Below are 17,340 nucleotides of genomic sequence, written 5' to 3'. Positions count from 1 at the left end.
CCCTTCATCCCATTAGTCGGCAAGATAACACGACGGGAAGCCGGATTGAAGAATATCCCCTTCTGCATCTACTCTCCAAGCAGACCCATGTCAACAGAAGTACATCGTGGGTAGATATGGGACACTGTTTTCTATAAGGCACAGAATAGCACTCACTGCAAACAGATATTTCGTGTAATCGACCCAATCCACAATTAACACTGAGTAATAGCGCATGTCTCCCATCCAGCAGTGTCGGCAAGATAACACCATAGGTAGCCAAAAGGAAGAATGTTCCCTCCCGAAGGGTCGCGACAGTAGTTGCCTGCACCACCGTAGCCGGTGCCTGTGACGCCGTTGGTGATGTCGAAGTAGCTGGAGATATACGCGTGGTTGTTGGGAGATTTGCTCTGCCAGGACTGGCATGTTTTCCCAGATGCAGTGAAGGCCACTGTTCCACTGTAGACGGCCGTATTTCCTTGTTTGGTAAAACAGGGGCCTGAAAGAAAGTATAAATATTTACGAGACTTAGAAAATTTTGAAATTTGTGACGCAAAATATTAATAAAAGGGAGATCTTGCCAGAATACGTCATTGTTCGCAAATGTATAAGCTCTAAATGATACTTATTGAATACAGAATTTTACAAACAACGACAAATGACTGTTGTTCGTTGATAATTAATCCCTTCTTTCCTTGACCTACTGGAACTACTCGTGTCATTCCAGAGAGCCGGATGGCGACTCATACACCTCTTGGGGCTGTTTTCAAGTCTGAGCAAACGGGCACGGAGATGAACATAGTCTGGAACTATTTCCAAGGAAAGATAACTCTGAATTTCCAAACATGGCTACTCCTAGAAAAAGCTAGTTGATTTATAATACAACACGAAAGTGACTTTACGTAAGTATCTTAAGTAAATATCTAGACACCGTCTGTTGGGGTAGTCTGTGGCGATTGACTGCGCGTGTCAGGCGCGTGCATGCAGGACACCAACACACTGGTCGTTGAGACCCTTAATGGACACACTACACTGTCCAGTCCGTCTCAGCTCACAGTGGTAGCTGACAACCCCATTCTTCAGATCCTTGTGTCTAACATACCGATACCCTCTGAAGTGAACCTTCTTGACACCTCTCTGCGACATAACATACTCTACTTGGTTATCCAGGGTGGAAGTGAGGGGCATGCGGAATACTGACCATTTTATGCACAACTCTAATTTACTACAAACACTACTAAATTAGATTAATGCTGAAAAACAAAAGGATGAAACCTGTAGAATTCTACCGTTTTTCCAGCAAAGTATGTATGCTCACATTATAAGAACATTCTCAAAATATGTAATAAACAGTAGCACCCAAGTTTATACTTTATCAAAGTGAATATTGCACAAAGTAAAAACTTCATGTGGTATGGTGGGGATTATAGTGAAAATAACAGGGTGGGAATTGCCCTAGGTGGGAATTGTCCAGGTGGCATTTGTCCGGGTGGTATTGTCCGGATGGGAATTGTCCGGGTGGGAATTGTCCTGCTGCCGTATCTTATGTCGCTAACACTTATCATTAACAGGATAATTTCATAATCAACGAAGTGATATTGAAAATCAATAATCGCAAAGAAACTATTTCACCCCAGTTCACATTTTCCTAAGCACAAGTTGACTGTTTTGCCACGATTCTTGGCAATAATGACGTACTACACAGGTACGAGTCTTCTGGTAGGTCACGGAAAGAAGCGATTAGTTACGAATGTAAGTCGAATAACATGAGTAGTTACAAATGTTGCTCTGGTGTAGTAATATCTGTATTAAAATCATGTTTCATTTGTTTGTCTGGACTGAAACCGGATTTATTGTGTCATGTCGGATTTCTGACTGATACCGAGTTGTTTACTAAAGTACCTTGAGTTGTTGTAGAAGTGGTAGTGGTGGCTGTGCCTGTCGTTGTTGTAGTCGTTGTTGTTGATGTCGATGTCGTTGTACACTTGTTTATATTACACTGCTCTGATCCGCTGCTGTCTGCGAGATAGCACCACACATATCCGGTTGGGAGGATGTTGCCCCCTGAAGGGTCGCGGCAGTAGTTGCTGGCACCACCGTAGCCGGTGCCAGCGTCGCCGTTGGTGATGTCGAAGTAGGTTGAATAATAGGCATGGTTGTTTGGAGACCTGCTCTGCCAGGACTGACATGTTTTCCCAGATGCGGTGATGGACACTGTTCCACTGTAGACGGCCGTGTTTCCTTGCAGTGTAAAACATGGGGCTGAAATGAGAGAGACGAGTGTATTCCTTTCATGGCCTATTAAGGTATTTCATGCATGTCGCAATGGGGTAACAGGTTAAAAAACAAACAAGGAGGAAGGCAATTAAGTTTTCTACCGCTTTGGTTAACAATAGCAGGTCCCCAGTCCGCAAAGCCTTCCTTTCCGACATTCGTAAGTCTGCGGTAAACTGTAAACTTACGACATGTCGTAACTTTACGAGTGCTTTGTGGAATGGGCCCTAGACGCTCTATCCGCTAAATGTCCGTAGCACCACGCCATTCGTAAGGCCAAGATGAAGTACAGATTTTGACAGGCCGTAACGCTACGAACGCTTTATGAATCGGGACCCGGGATGATAACTGGATCCAGTCAAGCATTCGAGCCCACAACTAGCCAATCCAGATATGTTTCCGGTTGTATGGGACATGAAATAATGCCTCACCACCACCCCTGTTAACATCTGGACTGTGAGACCCTTCATGTAGCGGTCCCATCTTAGATGTTGTCTTGTTGATTTAATCAGGTATCTATTGTAAATTTTAATAGGTGTTTGAAGTTTTTGTGTAAAATGCTGAAACTTACCATGTATTTCCAAGAAATGTTATTCTGTGCTTCAAGGACTGGACAGCATTAGCAGTCGCATGCAATGGTTAACATTAAGCATCTTGTTTTATTGTGCCATTAAAGGCGACTATGCTTGTCGTAAGAGGCGACTAACGGGATCGGGTGGTCAGCCTCGCTGACTTGGTTGACACATGTCATCGGTTCCCAACTGCGCAGATCGATGCACATACTGTTGATCACTGGATTGTCTGGTCCAGCCTCAATTATTTACAGACCGCCGCCATATAGCTTTAATATTGCTGATTGCGGCGTAAAACTAAACTCATTCACTCACTCTTATTTTAGTCTCTGGTTTTCTTATTCATTGTTCTAAAATATATTTGTAAAAGATTAAAATGACATTCAGCTTTGGTCCCCGAGGGACCAGTGAATAAGGAATTTATCTTACCGAACACCTATTGTTAATTTTAAACTGTTTGAACATGGGTATCGGATCACAGCCATCACTAGATTTTGTGCATGACAAGAAACACAGATTGAGTGTTATCTTCCTTCCATTTGTATTCGCAAAAACATCGGTATTTTCCTTACATCATATGTGATTCAGTGTTATTCGAGATGAATTGTTTTTACGAAGTACCAAATGAGTTCAGCATTCCAAGCGGGGTACAATTAAATATAGAACAGAAAATGTTTCATAAAATTATTTTCTTTCAAATTAACAAATATTGCAAGGGTTCTTTCTTCAAGAATGTAGATATGTATTTTAAAAACATGTAAATTATAAAGGATTTTCAAACTAGTAACATAACAAGCCTTTATATTTCTTGTTTTTTTACCTGCTGTTGTGGTAGTGGTGGTCGTTGTAGTTGTTGTCGTAGTCGTTGTTGTTGGTGTTGTGGTAGTTGTTGTCGTGGTGGTGATCGTTGTCGTTGTAGTTGTAGTAGATGTAGTGGTTGTAGTCAATGAAGTAGTTGTTGGTGTAGTAGTTGTCGTTGGTGTAGTTGTTGTCGTTGGTGTAGTTGTCGTTGGTGTTGTGGTTTCAGTAGTTGTTTCAGTTGTTGTTTCAGTTGTCGTTGGTGTAGTTGTCGATGGGGTTGTTGTTTCAGTTGTCGTTTCAGATGTCGTTGGAGTTGTGGTTGTCGTTTCAGTTGTTGTTTCAGTTGTTGTTTCTGTCGTTGACTCTGTCGTTGACTCTGTCGTTGACTCGGTCGTCGTTGCCTCCGTTGATACAGTGGTGGAGTCACAGTTTGGAATATCGCACACTCCCCATACAAAACTGCCGTCGGCAATAAAACACCATAGTTGTCCCATAGGGGTGATCGACCCTCCTGAAGGATCGCGACAGTAGTTCATGGCGCCAGCGAATCCCGGGCCAGCCGCTCCGTTAGTTACGGTGAAGTAGTTAGGGTCCGTATAAATATGGAACACAGGAGACGTGCTTTGCCACGCCTGGCATGGCTTGCCGTTAGCCGTCGTCGACGTCTTACCGCTGTAGACTGCCGTGCCTGATTTCAGCGTGTAGCATTCCGGGGCAACTTGAATGAAAGTAGTATACATCAATAAAATGGACACAAATTAAAATCGAAAAAAAAAATCTTTCGAGTTCAACATTAACCAGTGAGCTTCATACAAGGTAACAAATATCGATCTGAACATAACCACGATCCATTATTTAGTGTATAATTATGTTATCAATTCGTTTTAAATAAGTACCCCAAAACCAACCGCTTTGTCCTTCTCGAAGTGACGTCACTGACTCCAGCTTTATCTCAGCAAGTACCAGAGTTCGTGATAATGGTAAGCATGTGTTGCCCTATCGGTAGCACCGCCATTTAATTCAATTTCTCTGAATAAATACTTACAGTGGGACACCACACTACTACTGTCTTGCAAAGTCGGTCCGTTAACAAACACAATCAGGTGACAGATGTACCACAAAACCCAGCTGCTAACTTCGAATTCAATTCCCTAACGTTCATAAATTCTACTTCTCTTTTATAAATCGTTGATATTACTTGACATCTATCTCGTTTTTCGGGCTAATAATTATATAAAATGTATCATGTGATAAATATATCTGTATACTTCATACATCGTACCCGTCGTCGTTGTAGTTGTAGTGGTAGTGAGGGAGCAGTCGGGAATATTGCAGTTTTCAAACACACCCATGCCGTCCCCGCGAAAACACCATGGTACTCCGCGTGGGGTAAACGATCCCCCGGAAGGATCACGACAATAGTTCATGGCACCAGCGAAACCGGGACCAGCGGCGCCGTTGGTGACGTCGAAGTAGGAAGGAACGTTGTACTCATGATAGGTCGGAAACTGGTTCTGCCACAGTTGACATGAACTTCCACTGATAGTTGTCGATGTCATGCCGCTGTAGACGGCGGTGCCATTTTGTAGTGTGAAACATTCCGGCGCAGCTGGAAGACAATAATGTGATTGAATATAGTTTTGTTCCGTCTAGAACAGTATCTCAGTTATTACACAAAGCCACTTAGAAAGTGGTCAGATATAACATTATGTCATATTTGGGGTAACACTTTCTTAGTAAAGTACAAATTGTAGAACGTTTCTGACTCGAGCCCCGTCCGCGAATAAGAAAGCGTTATCCCAAATATTACACATGATACATTTGACTACATTGTAATTGGCATTGTGTAATCATAGCTTTCGGCCGTTGGAGCCGTGCCAAGTAACACTAATCAGAGGGGTACACAAGGCCCGCAGTCTAGACTACCAGTTGTCCGACTTTCATTTTTGTGGAAGTCGGGGTGGGCGGCTGACTTTGTGTGCTGGCGATTAGGTGCCTGGCTCTGTCATGTAAAATAGATGTGGAAACAAGTCTGTGACGTGTCTTCAAACGTCATGTCGCTTGGAATCGGTTTAAAGACAATGACATTTTAAAAATGAAAAAGTAATTGAATAACAATAACAAGGCGACAAGTAAATCATTTTAAACAGTAATTACTCATTCCAAATGTTTCCTTGTATTCCTTTCTCAATTTTGCACCATTGTTGAGCAAGGCAGGATTTATTGATGTTAGCAGAGTACTGAACTTCATAACGGTGGACTGAGAACAGTAGTACAGATACGGAAGATTATTGAGTTATGACAGGCAGGACATTCTTGTAGAAAAAATGATATTCATTTTCGATTACACGTAGATGACATTCTGAACATGTTGCTTCAAGAGCTAATCATTCCCATCCTGTCGTATTTATTCTTAGTGAGAGTTCGGATGAAGTCTTCGAAGAAAACGACAATTACCGACGTTGTGCTGAGCAATTATTCGAATTCAGAACATAGGATTCTTTGGAAAAGGCCGCAACTTTGTACAGCTAATTATGGCGCCTCTGACCACTCGGAAATCCGTGACCCTGTGTTAAAATGCCAAGAACGTCTCTCGGGGGTGCTTTTATGTTTTAATTTAGGTTTTTATTGATTCCAAGATAGTTTAAATAGGATCTCTCTTGTTGTACTGAATTTGTATTACCAATTACATGTATAATTTAAAATGTAATTTTTATCATGATGTGCGAAGTATCTTATTTTATACTTCCTTCACTCAAGAACGTATTGCAGCGTGAGAAGAGGAATTGTGGCGACATCTTGGTCCATGGAACAGGCTGAATATTGAGGGGTGTCAACACTATAGGAAATAAGGGCCGTACCATAAAGGCCATCATTAATGGTTAATTTGCATTATTATGTAGAAACTGTAGCAGCTTGGCCACTCATTTCATATTCTTTGTCAATAATCTACAAAGTGATCAAAATCAGAGCATGGAGGTACTAGCGTAAAGGTACGATTTACACTGTATGTTCTGTGATGCAACAGTATATCTCATGCATGCTAAGACTGAAGGCATTGACAAATGTTTCTTGTATATATTCTAGAATTGAATAGACCTGATAAAAGTGAATGATATATAATAAATGAAATAAATCATTAAAATAGAATAGATAGATGAAATGAAATGTTTCAAAAGATATAAATATCAAACAAGTGAGTTACGACATTCGCAAGCCTACGATAAGGTCGTAAATTTACGAACGGTGTGAGCATCGGGACCCCGACACGATATCATATATAACGTGCTGAAATAGACTAAACAGAACTCGAGGAAGAATGATACAGAATATGTTCAACAGACACAAGTCCTCCTTGGTAGTTACATTGTAATAATTACTTTTAGGTTTCAGGTTTACACACCTGTTGTGGTTGATGAATCCGTTGTTGTTGCCTCAGTAGTTGTGTCTGTGGTTGTGTCAGTAGTTGTGTCCGTAGTTATGTCCGTTGTTGTATCAGTAGTTGTGTCCGTGGTTGTATCTGTGGTGGTGTCCGTTGTTGTGTCTGCGGTAGTGTCCGTTGTTGTGTCCGTAATTATGTCTGTTGTTGTATCAGTAGTTGTGTCCGTGGTTGTATCTGTTGTTGTGTCCGTTGTTGTGTCTGTGGTGGTGTCCGTTGTTGTATCAGTAGTTGTGTCTGTGGTTGTGTCCGTCGTTGTATCTGTTGTGTCCGTCGTTGTATCAGTAATTGTGTCTGTAGTTGTATCAGTAGTTGTGTCCGTTGTTGTGTCTGTAGTTGTATCAGTAGTTGTGTCTGTGGTTGTGTCCGTTGTTGTGTCTGTAGTTGTATCAGTAGTTGTGTCTGTGGTTGTGTCTGTAGTTGTGTCCGTTGTTGTGTCTGTGGTTGTGTCTGTAGTTATGTCTGTTGTTGTATCAGTGGTTGTGTCTGTAGTTGTATCAGTGGTTGTGTCCGTTGTTGTGTCTGTAGTTGTATCAGTAGTTGTGTCTGTGGTTGTGTCTGTAGTTGTGTCTGTTGTTGTATCAGTAGTTGTGTCTGTAGTTGTATCAGTGGTTGTGTCCGTTGTTGTGTCTGTAGTTGTATCAGTGGTTGTGTCTGTTGTTGTATCAGTAGTTGTGTCTGTGGTTGTGTCGGTTGTTGTGTCTGTAGTTGTATCAGTGGTTGTGTCTGTAGTTGTGTCTGTTGTTGTATCAGTGGTTGTGTCTGTAGTTGTGTCTGTAGTTGTGTCTGTTGTTGTATCAGTATTTGCATCAGTGGTTGTGTCCGTTGTTTCAGTAGTCGTGTCAGTGGTTGTGTCCGTTGTTGTGTCTGTAATTGTATCAGTGGTTGTGTCTGTTGTTGTATCAGTAGTTGTGTCTGTAGTTGTATCAGTGGTTGTGTCTGTAGTTGTGTCCGTTGTTGTGTCAGTAGTTGTGTCTGTGGTTGTATCAGTGGTTGTGTCTGTAGTTGTGTCTGTAGTTGTGTCTGTTGTTGTGTCAGTAGTTGTATCAGTGGTTGTGTCCGTTGTTTCAGTAGTCGTGTCAGTTGTTGTTTCGGTTGTTGCTTCCGTTGTTGTAGAAGTTGTCGTTGGAGTTGTCGTAGGAGTAGTCGTCGTCGTGATCGTCGTGGTAGTAGTTGTTGTAGGAGTTGTTGTAGTCGTTACAGCACAGTTCTGAATATTGCAAACTTCCCAGACTCCAGTACCATCGCTGATGTAACACCACACAAACCCCACCGCGGATATACCACCCCCTGAAGGATCTCTACAGTAGTTCAGGGCACCACCGTAGCCGGATCCGGGACTGCCATTGGTAACGTCAAAGTAGCTGGATTGGTACCCATGCTGAATCGGGGACTGGTTCTGCCAGTACTGGCACGGTCGTCCACTGATGGTGGTAGACGTTGAACCGCTGTAGACGGCAGTACCCCCCTGTATCGTGTAACACTCGGGAGGCGCTGAAAAATGCACTTTGATTTTGATACATTCGTCCTTTGCTCATATTATCAGCTAATAGTAACGATTATTTGCGTAGCTCCCATTTACATTTAATTTTTTACTCGAAATTATTATTATTATCCGTAAAATATTTGCAGAAAAAAAGAGAGAATATTTCGAACATTAATCTTCCCAAGAATCATCGAGCCTCCGAAGAAAGAAACCTCGGGAAATTATTTGAAAAAATAAACGAAGCAAATAGAACTAAAACTAATTCAGTGTGATAGTGCAAGAAAATAGTGTAACTAGTCTGAATTACGTGACAAAATCAAATTAAAGCTAATTTTAAGCTGCAATTTCGTACAAAACTATTGATGAACATCAACCCACCAATTTGCTTTAAAGGACGACTGATATCGCTGGGTGGGGTCTTAGTGTGCTGATTTCTTTAGACACTACGTCTGGTTAAAAGAAAGCTCTTTATTGGGTAAAAGTAATGTACGTGTAAGTTATTATCGTATGAAAGTTAAGTATTGATAATTTTGAACGCACAGACAGGCGCTGAGAGAGGATTTGAGATCCTAAATCTAAACTAAATCCTAAACTAAACGATAACAACCGTATCACTCCTGTTGCTTTCACAAGGAACTGTGAGGTGAAACAGGAACAGACCATCTGATAATCTGTTAAAAGGGGTTTTGTATGAGTCCTTCATATTTTTCACCTACAAAGAGTAAAACCACGAATCGGAACAATTTTAAAAATAGAGACCATCGAACAGATGGTTGTTGACAACAGTTTGTAGCACATATCTTGTCAAGCTATTTCATATGTCCACAAGGGCCCTCTTTCCCGGTCCACAAAGCGATCGTATCGTTTAGACTTGTCGTAACTATGTAGTTAGTAATAATGCAGTAATAATGCAGTGCTGGGATCGTTCTGTGGATCGAGTTATAAATCCACAAAGCATACATAAAGTTACACGACCTGTCATATCTCCGTAGTTACGTATAGGCTTGAATGCCGTAGAACTATCTTACGTGTAGCTCCGGGAGCGGGGGCTGGAGTCGTAGGGACGCAAAATGGGACGTTGCATCTGCCCCATACTCCAGAACCGTCGCTGACGAAGCACCAGACATATCCAACAGGATTAACCCCTCCTCCTGACGGATCTCGGCAGTAGTTGTTGGCTCCACCGAATCCCGGTCCAGCAGCGCCGTTGGTAATGTCGAACTGGCTTGAGAAGTACCCATGGAAGATGGGTGTCTTACTTGACCAAGCTTGACATGGCTGGTTGGCCTGTGTAATGGCCACGGTGCCGCTGTATACGGCAGTGCTGCCGCTGAGGGTGTAGCAGTCAGTCGCACCTGTCACTGATATTAAAAAAAGACACCACAATGTGCGTGTGTTATACGTTGGTAGCCTAATGCATTTTGAACACGTCCGGGATTTTACAAAGAGCCGATCCTCATTAGGAATACCTGAAACTTCAGCATTCTAAACTGGAGTACACCATGATTATTGGCAGCCGCAACAGCAGCAACAACAACAGCAACATCAGCACCTCTATTACTACGAAACTTCAACATCGCGAGTCAATTGTGAATACTTAAAACAACAACCGCACCCGTATTATCATGAAACATAGTTTATGATGCTTGAAAATCTTAAACTGGGGTACATCGTGAATATTGGCAGCAGCAGCAACATCAGCACCTGTATTATCACGGAACTTCAACATTGCGAGTTAATCGTGAAAGCTGGAAACAAAAACAACAGCAGCAGCAACAACAGCAACAACAGCAGCAAAACATACCTGCATCTTTTCCACTATCAGCCATCATTTATAATGTGCAACGTGAACATATTTAGAGTGTGTCATGTGTCTGCATACAAGATTCGATATGTAGCCTCCATCTTAATGAAACATGTCATCACCATGCCATATTCTACAAACATACGAAAGTCATCATTTTATATTCTTTAAAGATTAATTGTTGGATGTGTTTCTGTCACGGACATCAGGCTTTAACGTTACACGACAATGAATTGTATCACGATGCTTTGGAGCCATTGTGATATCATCCGTTACCATGGCATGAAACCCATGGCAACACTTAAATTAATTGTTTTGTATCAGTGTTTGTTGTTTATTGTCACACAGCAATATTACGTGTTGTGCCCGGTTATATGTCAGTTGTCTGTAAATAACCATGTGTGGACCAGACAATCCAGTGATCAACAGCATGGGGACCTAAGAAATCAGATCACGATGTCAGCGAGCCTGATCACCTGATCCTGTCAGCTGCCTCATGGTCCAGTTCTAACCCGGACACTTAATTTGACTCAGGACCTGCATTGTCTACACTCGAGACACTAGTCAAAAGCAAAATTGAGACGGACACATTCTGACCACAAATAGATTTTCGCCTACGTGTCCATTTCTATTAGATATACCAACAACTGTTGATAAAAGTACCATGAAAACCGAAAGGTACGTTAACATTGTCCAGTATATGTTATACTCATGTGACATCAAATACATAGTTGAATCCAGTCTGTGAATACCTGTTGATAATTACGTCATTACCTTGTATCGACGTTGACATCAGCAGCAGCAACAGAACGCCAGCATCCAATATTTTCATCTTCACGGACAATCTGTCTCAAACTGGGTAGTGTTATCGCAACACTTGCATGTCAGCGACTGGTATTCGTTGTCCTAAAGAGACGCTGACGTCTTAGGTCCGATACACATGCTATATGAAACCTAACACACATGCTATAGGAACGAATACGTATATAAAAGCCGTTGAAGCTTGACGTTTCTCAAATGACCCTCACAAAAGGACAGATCATACTTGAAGAGACTAAACGTATGTATTGATAGATTAAAAGGCATGACACATTGACTGGTACGTTTCTGGTGTGTGTACAATTGTCGAAAGGATACCTATTGACCGAATTAAATGGGCAATCGTAAACTAGTAAAGAGTAGTGTGAAAGGTGGAAAGGTATTAGCGAATTGTTGAGAATGTTTACAGTTATTGGATGTACGTTTAAAGCTTATTTGATATCTATAGCAGTGTAACCACTTCAAAACACCACGAAATGCTATGAAGTAAAGCCTTTAGTTAAACATGAAGCATCAATAAGCAGCGTTTGTTCAGGGACAACAAAGAAATTTTGGGTGGGTATAATTTTGAGGCATGTGAAACGTAATCACGATATACAAGGGGGCGGTGGGGTAGCCTAGTGGTTAAAGCGTTCGCTCGTCACGCCGACGACCCGGGTTCGATTCCGCACATGGGTACAATGTGTGAGGCCCATTTTCTGGTGTCCCCCGCCGTGATATCGCTGGAATATTGCTAAAAGCGGCGTAAAACCAAACTCACTCACTCACTACAAGGCCGTGGTGAGACAACCACGCTGGAAGGCTTTATGTGACGTCATGTGGATTTACCTCTTTGGATTTCCCAATAAACAGAGCAATGCTGTTCACTTAACAAGGATTTAAATTTTTCTGAACCCACAAGATGCAGAAGTCGTGGCCGTTACGGGAGAAAACTCGTACACGTCTTTGATAGGGATTACAGTGAGTGGAAGACCACAGATATACTAGCAATATGTGCGGGGACACCAGAAATGGACGTCATAAATTGTCAGGAAGTGCGACTTCCACTAACTGGCTGAGCGGGTCTGGCGGCTGACTTGAACTGGCGATTAGGTTCCTGACTTTGATGGTGTGAGTTCGAATCCCGGACTCAGGTCAGCAAAAGTATTGGAATATGTATTTCACTAAGATATTGTAATCGCAAATTTGTTACATTTGCCTACTTTGGAAAAATCACTGTTTATCCACGCTTGTTTTCTGTTCATGTGTATTTGGTTTGCTTGCTTCTTCTTAAGTAAACAATATTTAAGACCTGTAACGACTGGCAGTAAGTAGTCGAGTCAGGATTTATCTAGAAAACTAGGTTGGTTGTTATTTAAACTATCTGGTATATCGTAGTTTTGAAACTATGATGTTGCGACTTTGGACTGTATATTTTGGATACCCTTATTTGTATGTGTTCGATAATGGTGTGTGTGAAGGGTACTAGTATATGAAGAAACATGCATATGAAGATGGTATTTGTATGTGTACATGTGCAAATCTTGTATCGTGTATTTTGTAGTTTTTCTTTGGCTGGGATTCTTTACCTGAATACAATTCTTTCAGTGTTCAGGGCCATGCGGAGCACAGGTGGTGGAAGAGTTTCTGCTTATAACGTTGAAACATGGCAGGATATTTTTAGTTTTCAGAGATTGTGCGATTAACATGATGCGATGATTAATGAACTTAAATACTTTTATCTGGATGGATTTGCTCAAATACGTATGGGTTGTTATCCAAATGTACTACTTTATATAGAACTGTAACTGCTTGGAGTCATCATATATTACTATTTACACATTCCTGTTATTTTTGTGTATAAATGGTTAAACTAATTAGCAGAGAACTACAATAGATGGATCTTCACGTATAAACTACATCCCTCACGGTGTACATTCCTTATACATCCACAAGTACGCATATGTTTGACAAAACTGAGGAGGATGTGTTACACGACATGATGTACAGGAAACCAATGCTGACCAGTGTTCCTCTAGACACTGTCTATACCATGCTGACCAGTGTTCCTCTAGACACTGTCTATGCCATGCTGACCAGTGTTCCTCTAGACACTGTCTATACCATGCTGACCAGTGTTCCTCTAGACACTGTCTATACCATGCTGACCAGTGTTCCTCTAGACACTGTCTATACCATGCTGACCAGTGTTCCTCTAGACACTGTCTATACCATGCTGACCAGTGTTCCTCTAGACACTGTCTATACCATGCTGACCAGTGTTCCTCTAGACACTGTCTACACCATGCTGGTACAAGACGTATCGAGAACACATGATTCAATCGATTCTTTATTGAAGTTGACGAGCACAGGGCCCACATACATTCTTCAAACAGCAATTATAACAGAAGATTGAAATTACAAGTGGGTATGTATGTATAAACATTTGTCTTACTGGGCTTTAGATGTTCAGTTAGTACATTGGGATGAAAACTAGAAACGCCGTATAGTGCTCGTGCAGGCTTGGATAACTTTCCCTCTTCGACTTGAGAATAATAATCCGTGTGTCGTAAAAATTTGTTAAAAGATGTTTTTTAAAGTTAATAGTACTTGCAATTAAGATTTCACATGTCATTCCTATTTAATTTTTTGGTTCATAAAAAAACATGTATAAAGGGAAAGTGATATTCGAGCCTTGGATTTAGTTTAATATGGAATATACCACTCGCAACGGCAAGCATTTGTGCACAGTATCAATACTTGAACACATTTAGTCATAGACATCGGGACACATACAGACAGCTAACGCAATGGACCACTGTCTGAAGACAAGTAATACCATGTGGAATCTGAAACAATATGAAACGCTCTGGTGAAAAAACAGTTTGTTTGTACAGTGTACCTCTGATATTGTTTAGATTTGTTTACACTTAGTCGATTTGTAGGTCGGCATTTTGTTAATGGGTTTTCCTCATTGTGGGTTTGGCTTTTCACACTCTCCATTGGCGGCTTTGCTTTACAATACGAATTGTTCACTTCATACTACGTACACACTTACCCGTGTTTACCAGTACGAACTGCTATAGTACAGCCTATTTAACAGAACGGATTATTATGTGGCTACTTTGTTATCGACTTCTCTATTGAAAAGTAAACATGCACGCATGCACTCTACCACGCACACGTAAATAATATACCATTCTCTGTCTGTCTTACTGTCCGTCTGCACCGTCCACCCACCCCCACCCCTCTCTCTGTTGTGTAGAATCCATGAAGATACGGGGGAGAATTGGCTACGAGGGATTTGGCAACATTTGCTTTTTTGATAAAACGCAAATATAGGTATCGTGAATGAGTAAGTGAGTTTAGTTCGACGCCGCTGTTTGCAATATTCCATTTGAGGGACACCAAAAATGGGTTTCACACATTGAGTTTAGGTGGGGAATCGAACCTGGGTCGTCAGCGGGACGAGCGAAGGTACAAACTACCGCACCTGATTACAGGTATCGGGTAGTTAGGGTCACTGCTGCTGGAATATAGGTGATCAGCAGTGAGTGGGTTTAGCTTTTCGCCGCACTCAGCAGTATGGCGCCGGGCTGTACATTATGGAGTCTGGTCCATACAATCCAGTGATCAACGACATTAGCATAGATCTACGCAACTGGGATACGATGTCAGTGAGTCTGACGACCCGATCCAGTCAGTCGCCTCTTACGACAGGCATAGGTTGCTGAAGATCAGTTATAACCCGGATCTTCACGTACGATCTTCATTTGCAAATATCGATGCTCATTATATCAGTCACTTCGACTGAAGACCACAGGTGGCATTCATCTCATCATGAGTGTAGCGTTAAGCGAAAAACACATTCACTACGATGAAGTTCCTTCCATCCCGTATATGTATGACTTGGTATGGCTTGTCCGAAGTCCTGGTCAGTAAAAGACCGACACCTTCAGCTGCAATGACATCATGACAGTTCGTGCGGGTGCGGGTGCGGGTGCGGGTGCGGGTGCGGGTGCGGGTGCGGGTGCGGGTGCGGGTTGTAGTCTGGACGCATACACAGGTGGCATGCTGCAGATTAGCGCGTATTCCCCATTGAGACATAGTATGATGTCCAGTTCCTTTTGTGCCTCAAGAATGGCGATCTCCAACCAGGGAAACAACAATTACCTGATGACGTGTCTGGGGATCGAACCCAGAATCTCCACTCTCCAGGAAGACATATGTTGGCCTAAGTGGTACACAGTGTATAGACATAGGGTTACGCTTTCTTTAAGGCACGGAATATCACACATTACATAATAGAATGTATATGTCAAGGTAATGTAAAGGTATTTAATGCAAAATTCCCAGTCCACAATTAACACTGAGTAATAGCGCATGTCTCCCATCCAGAGGAATCGGCAAGATAACACCATAGGGAGCCAAAAGGAAGAATGTTCCCTCCCGAAGGGTCGCGACAGTAGTTGCCTGCGGCACCGTAACCGGCGCCTACGACGCCGTTGGTGATGTCGAAGTAGCTGGAGATATACGCGTGGTTGTTGGGAGATTTGCTCTGCCAGGACTGGCATGTTTTCCCAGATGTAGTGACGGCCACTGTTCCACTGTAGACGGCCGTACTTCCTTGTTTGGTAAAACAGGCGGCTGAAAAGATAGGATATGAACGAGACTAAACAAAGACTTTAACCAGAGCAAAATACGTGAGTGAGTATAGTTTTACGTGGCTTTAAGCAATAATCCAGCAATATCAAGAGCAGAAAGCAAAGAGATGAATATAAAAAGGGAGAGATATTGAGAGCATATGTCAATGTTAGCACATTTGGTAACTGGGCGATACTTAGTCATAGGGTCTTGTCCTGAAAATTTTAAATGATCATTGAAACTCAGGTGAAAATGAGGTGTGCAACAACAGAATTTTACAAACAAGGGCATCTGATTGCTGCTCTGTAGCATGAATACCTGCATTATTATCCGGCCACGCATGTTTCATTTTTTTCATTAGTCGGACTAACACCGGATTTATTGCCGAAGTTTTTAACATATGCCGAGTACCTTCTGTGGTTTGAGGTGTTGTAGTAGTAGTAGTGGTGGTAGTGGTTGTCCCCGTCGGTGTTGTAGTCGTCGTTGTTGTCGTAATACACTTGTTTATATCACACTGCTCAAATCCGCTGCTGTCTGCGAGATAGCACCACACATATCCGGTTGGGAGGATGCTGCCCCCTGAAGGGTCGCGGCAGTAGTTGCTGGCACCACCGTAGCCGGTGCCAGCGTCGCCGTTGGTGATGTCGAAGTAGGTTGAATAATAGGCGTGGTTGTTTGGAGACCTGCTCTGCCAGGACTGACATGTTTTCCCAGATGCGGTGATGGACACTGTTCCACTGTAGACGGCCGTGTTTCCTTGCAGTGTAAAACATGGGGCTGAAATTAGAAAGGCGAGTGCTTTCCTTCCATGGCGTGTTAAGGTATTTCATGCATGTCAGAACGAGAAGGCAAAGGGTAGTGACTTTTGGCGTTTACCGTTATGGTTGAAAATGCTTGCACACTGTGCAATCAGGGCCGTAACAGAATCACCCCTGTCACTTAAGCCAATTAAGAAAAGTATGAAAACATTATTTCAATTATGATAGGCGATAACTGCTAAAAACACAATCCGACTACATCGTGAACATCTGTTGATAAGTCTAATGGACACCATGTGTTCGTCGTCCCCTAGATGACACCAGTCAAACACAATACAACACAGTGCACAAGGGCAAAGTGTATCTTCTTCCAATAGCCGATATTCAACACGGGAAATGCCATACTAAAGGACAAAATGGTGTCTGTCAATGTGTTGGTGACATAAACAAGTCTCGGTTACCGACTCGTTACTATCAGAATCTGAGATAGAAATGGCATGGAAAGGGGCTGCGTCATCTTCAGCCGTGTCTAATGTAGATTGGTGGACATTTTGTGGTTGCTGTGTCACATGGTCAACAGCAGCGCGAATCTCGGGAGATCTCGTAGACCGGAATATGAGTATGCCGCACGTATTATTTCAGGAGTCAACTACCACAGCGCACAGTCCAGTAATGATTCGATAATATTACCTATTGTTGTTGTAGTTGTAGAGGTAGTAGTTGTTGTCGTCGTTGTAGGTGTAGTCGTTGTGGTGGTTGTCGTTGTGGTTGTAGTTGTCGTAGTG

The 17,340-nt window shown here is 42.3% G+C and overlaps 1 protein-coding gene across 1 annotated transcript; it reads right to left on the bottom strand.

The window, feature by feature from the left end:
* Positions 1-194: 194 nt before the first annotated feature.
* On the bottom strand, positions 195-17,072 carry LOC137268752 (mucin-22-like). The gene is made up of 9 exons (XM_067803332.1): positions 17,021-17,072; positions 16,311-16,553; positions 15,627-15,800; positions 9,580-9,912; positions 7,030-8,559; positions 5,041-5,235; positions 3,646-4,344; positions 1,978-2,241; positions 195-478 (listed from the first exon to the last, which is right to left on the bottom strand). The coding sequence occupies exons 1-9, from the start codon at positions 17,070-17,072 to the stop codon at positions 195-197; spliced, it is 3,774 nt and encodes a 1,257-aa protein (XP_067659433.1).
* Positions 17,073-17,340: the final 268 nt, after the last annotated feature.

Source organism: Haliotis asinina, chromosome 16 (assembly GCF_037392515.1).
Source record: "Haliotis asinina isolate JCU_RB_2024 chromosome 16, JCU_Hal_asi_v2, whole genome shotgun sequence".
Classification (NCBI taxonomy): Eukaryota; Metazoa; Mollusca; class Gastropoda; order Lepetellida; family Haliotidae; genus Haliotis; species Haliotis asinina.
Note: the sequence above shows the minus strand (reverse complement) of the source record. Positions and strands in the feature narration are given on the sequence as shown.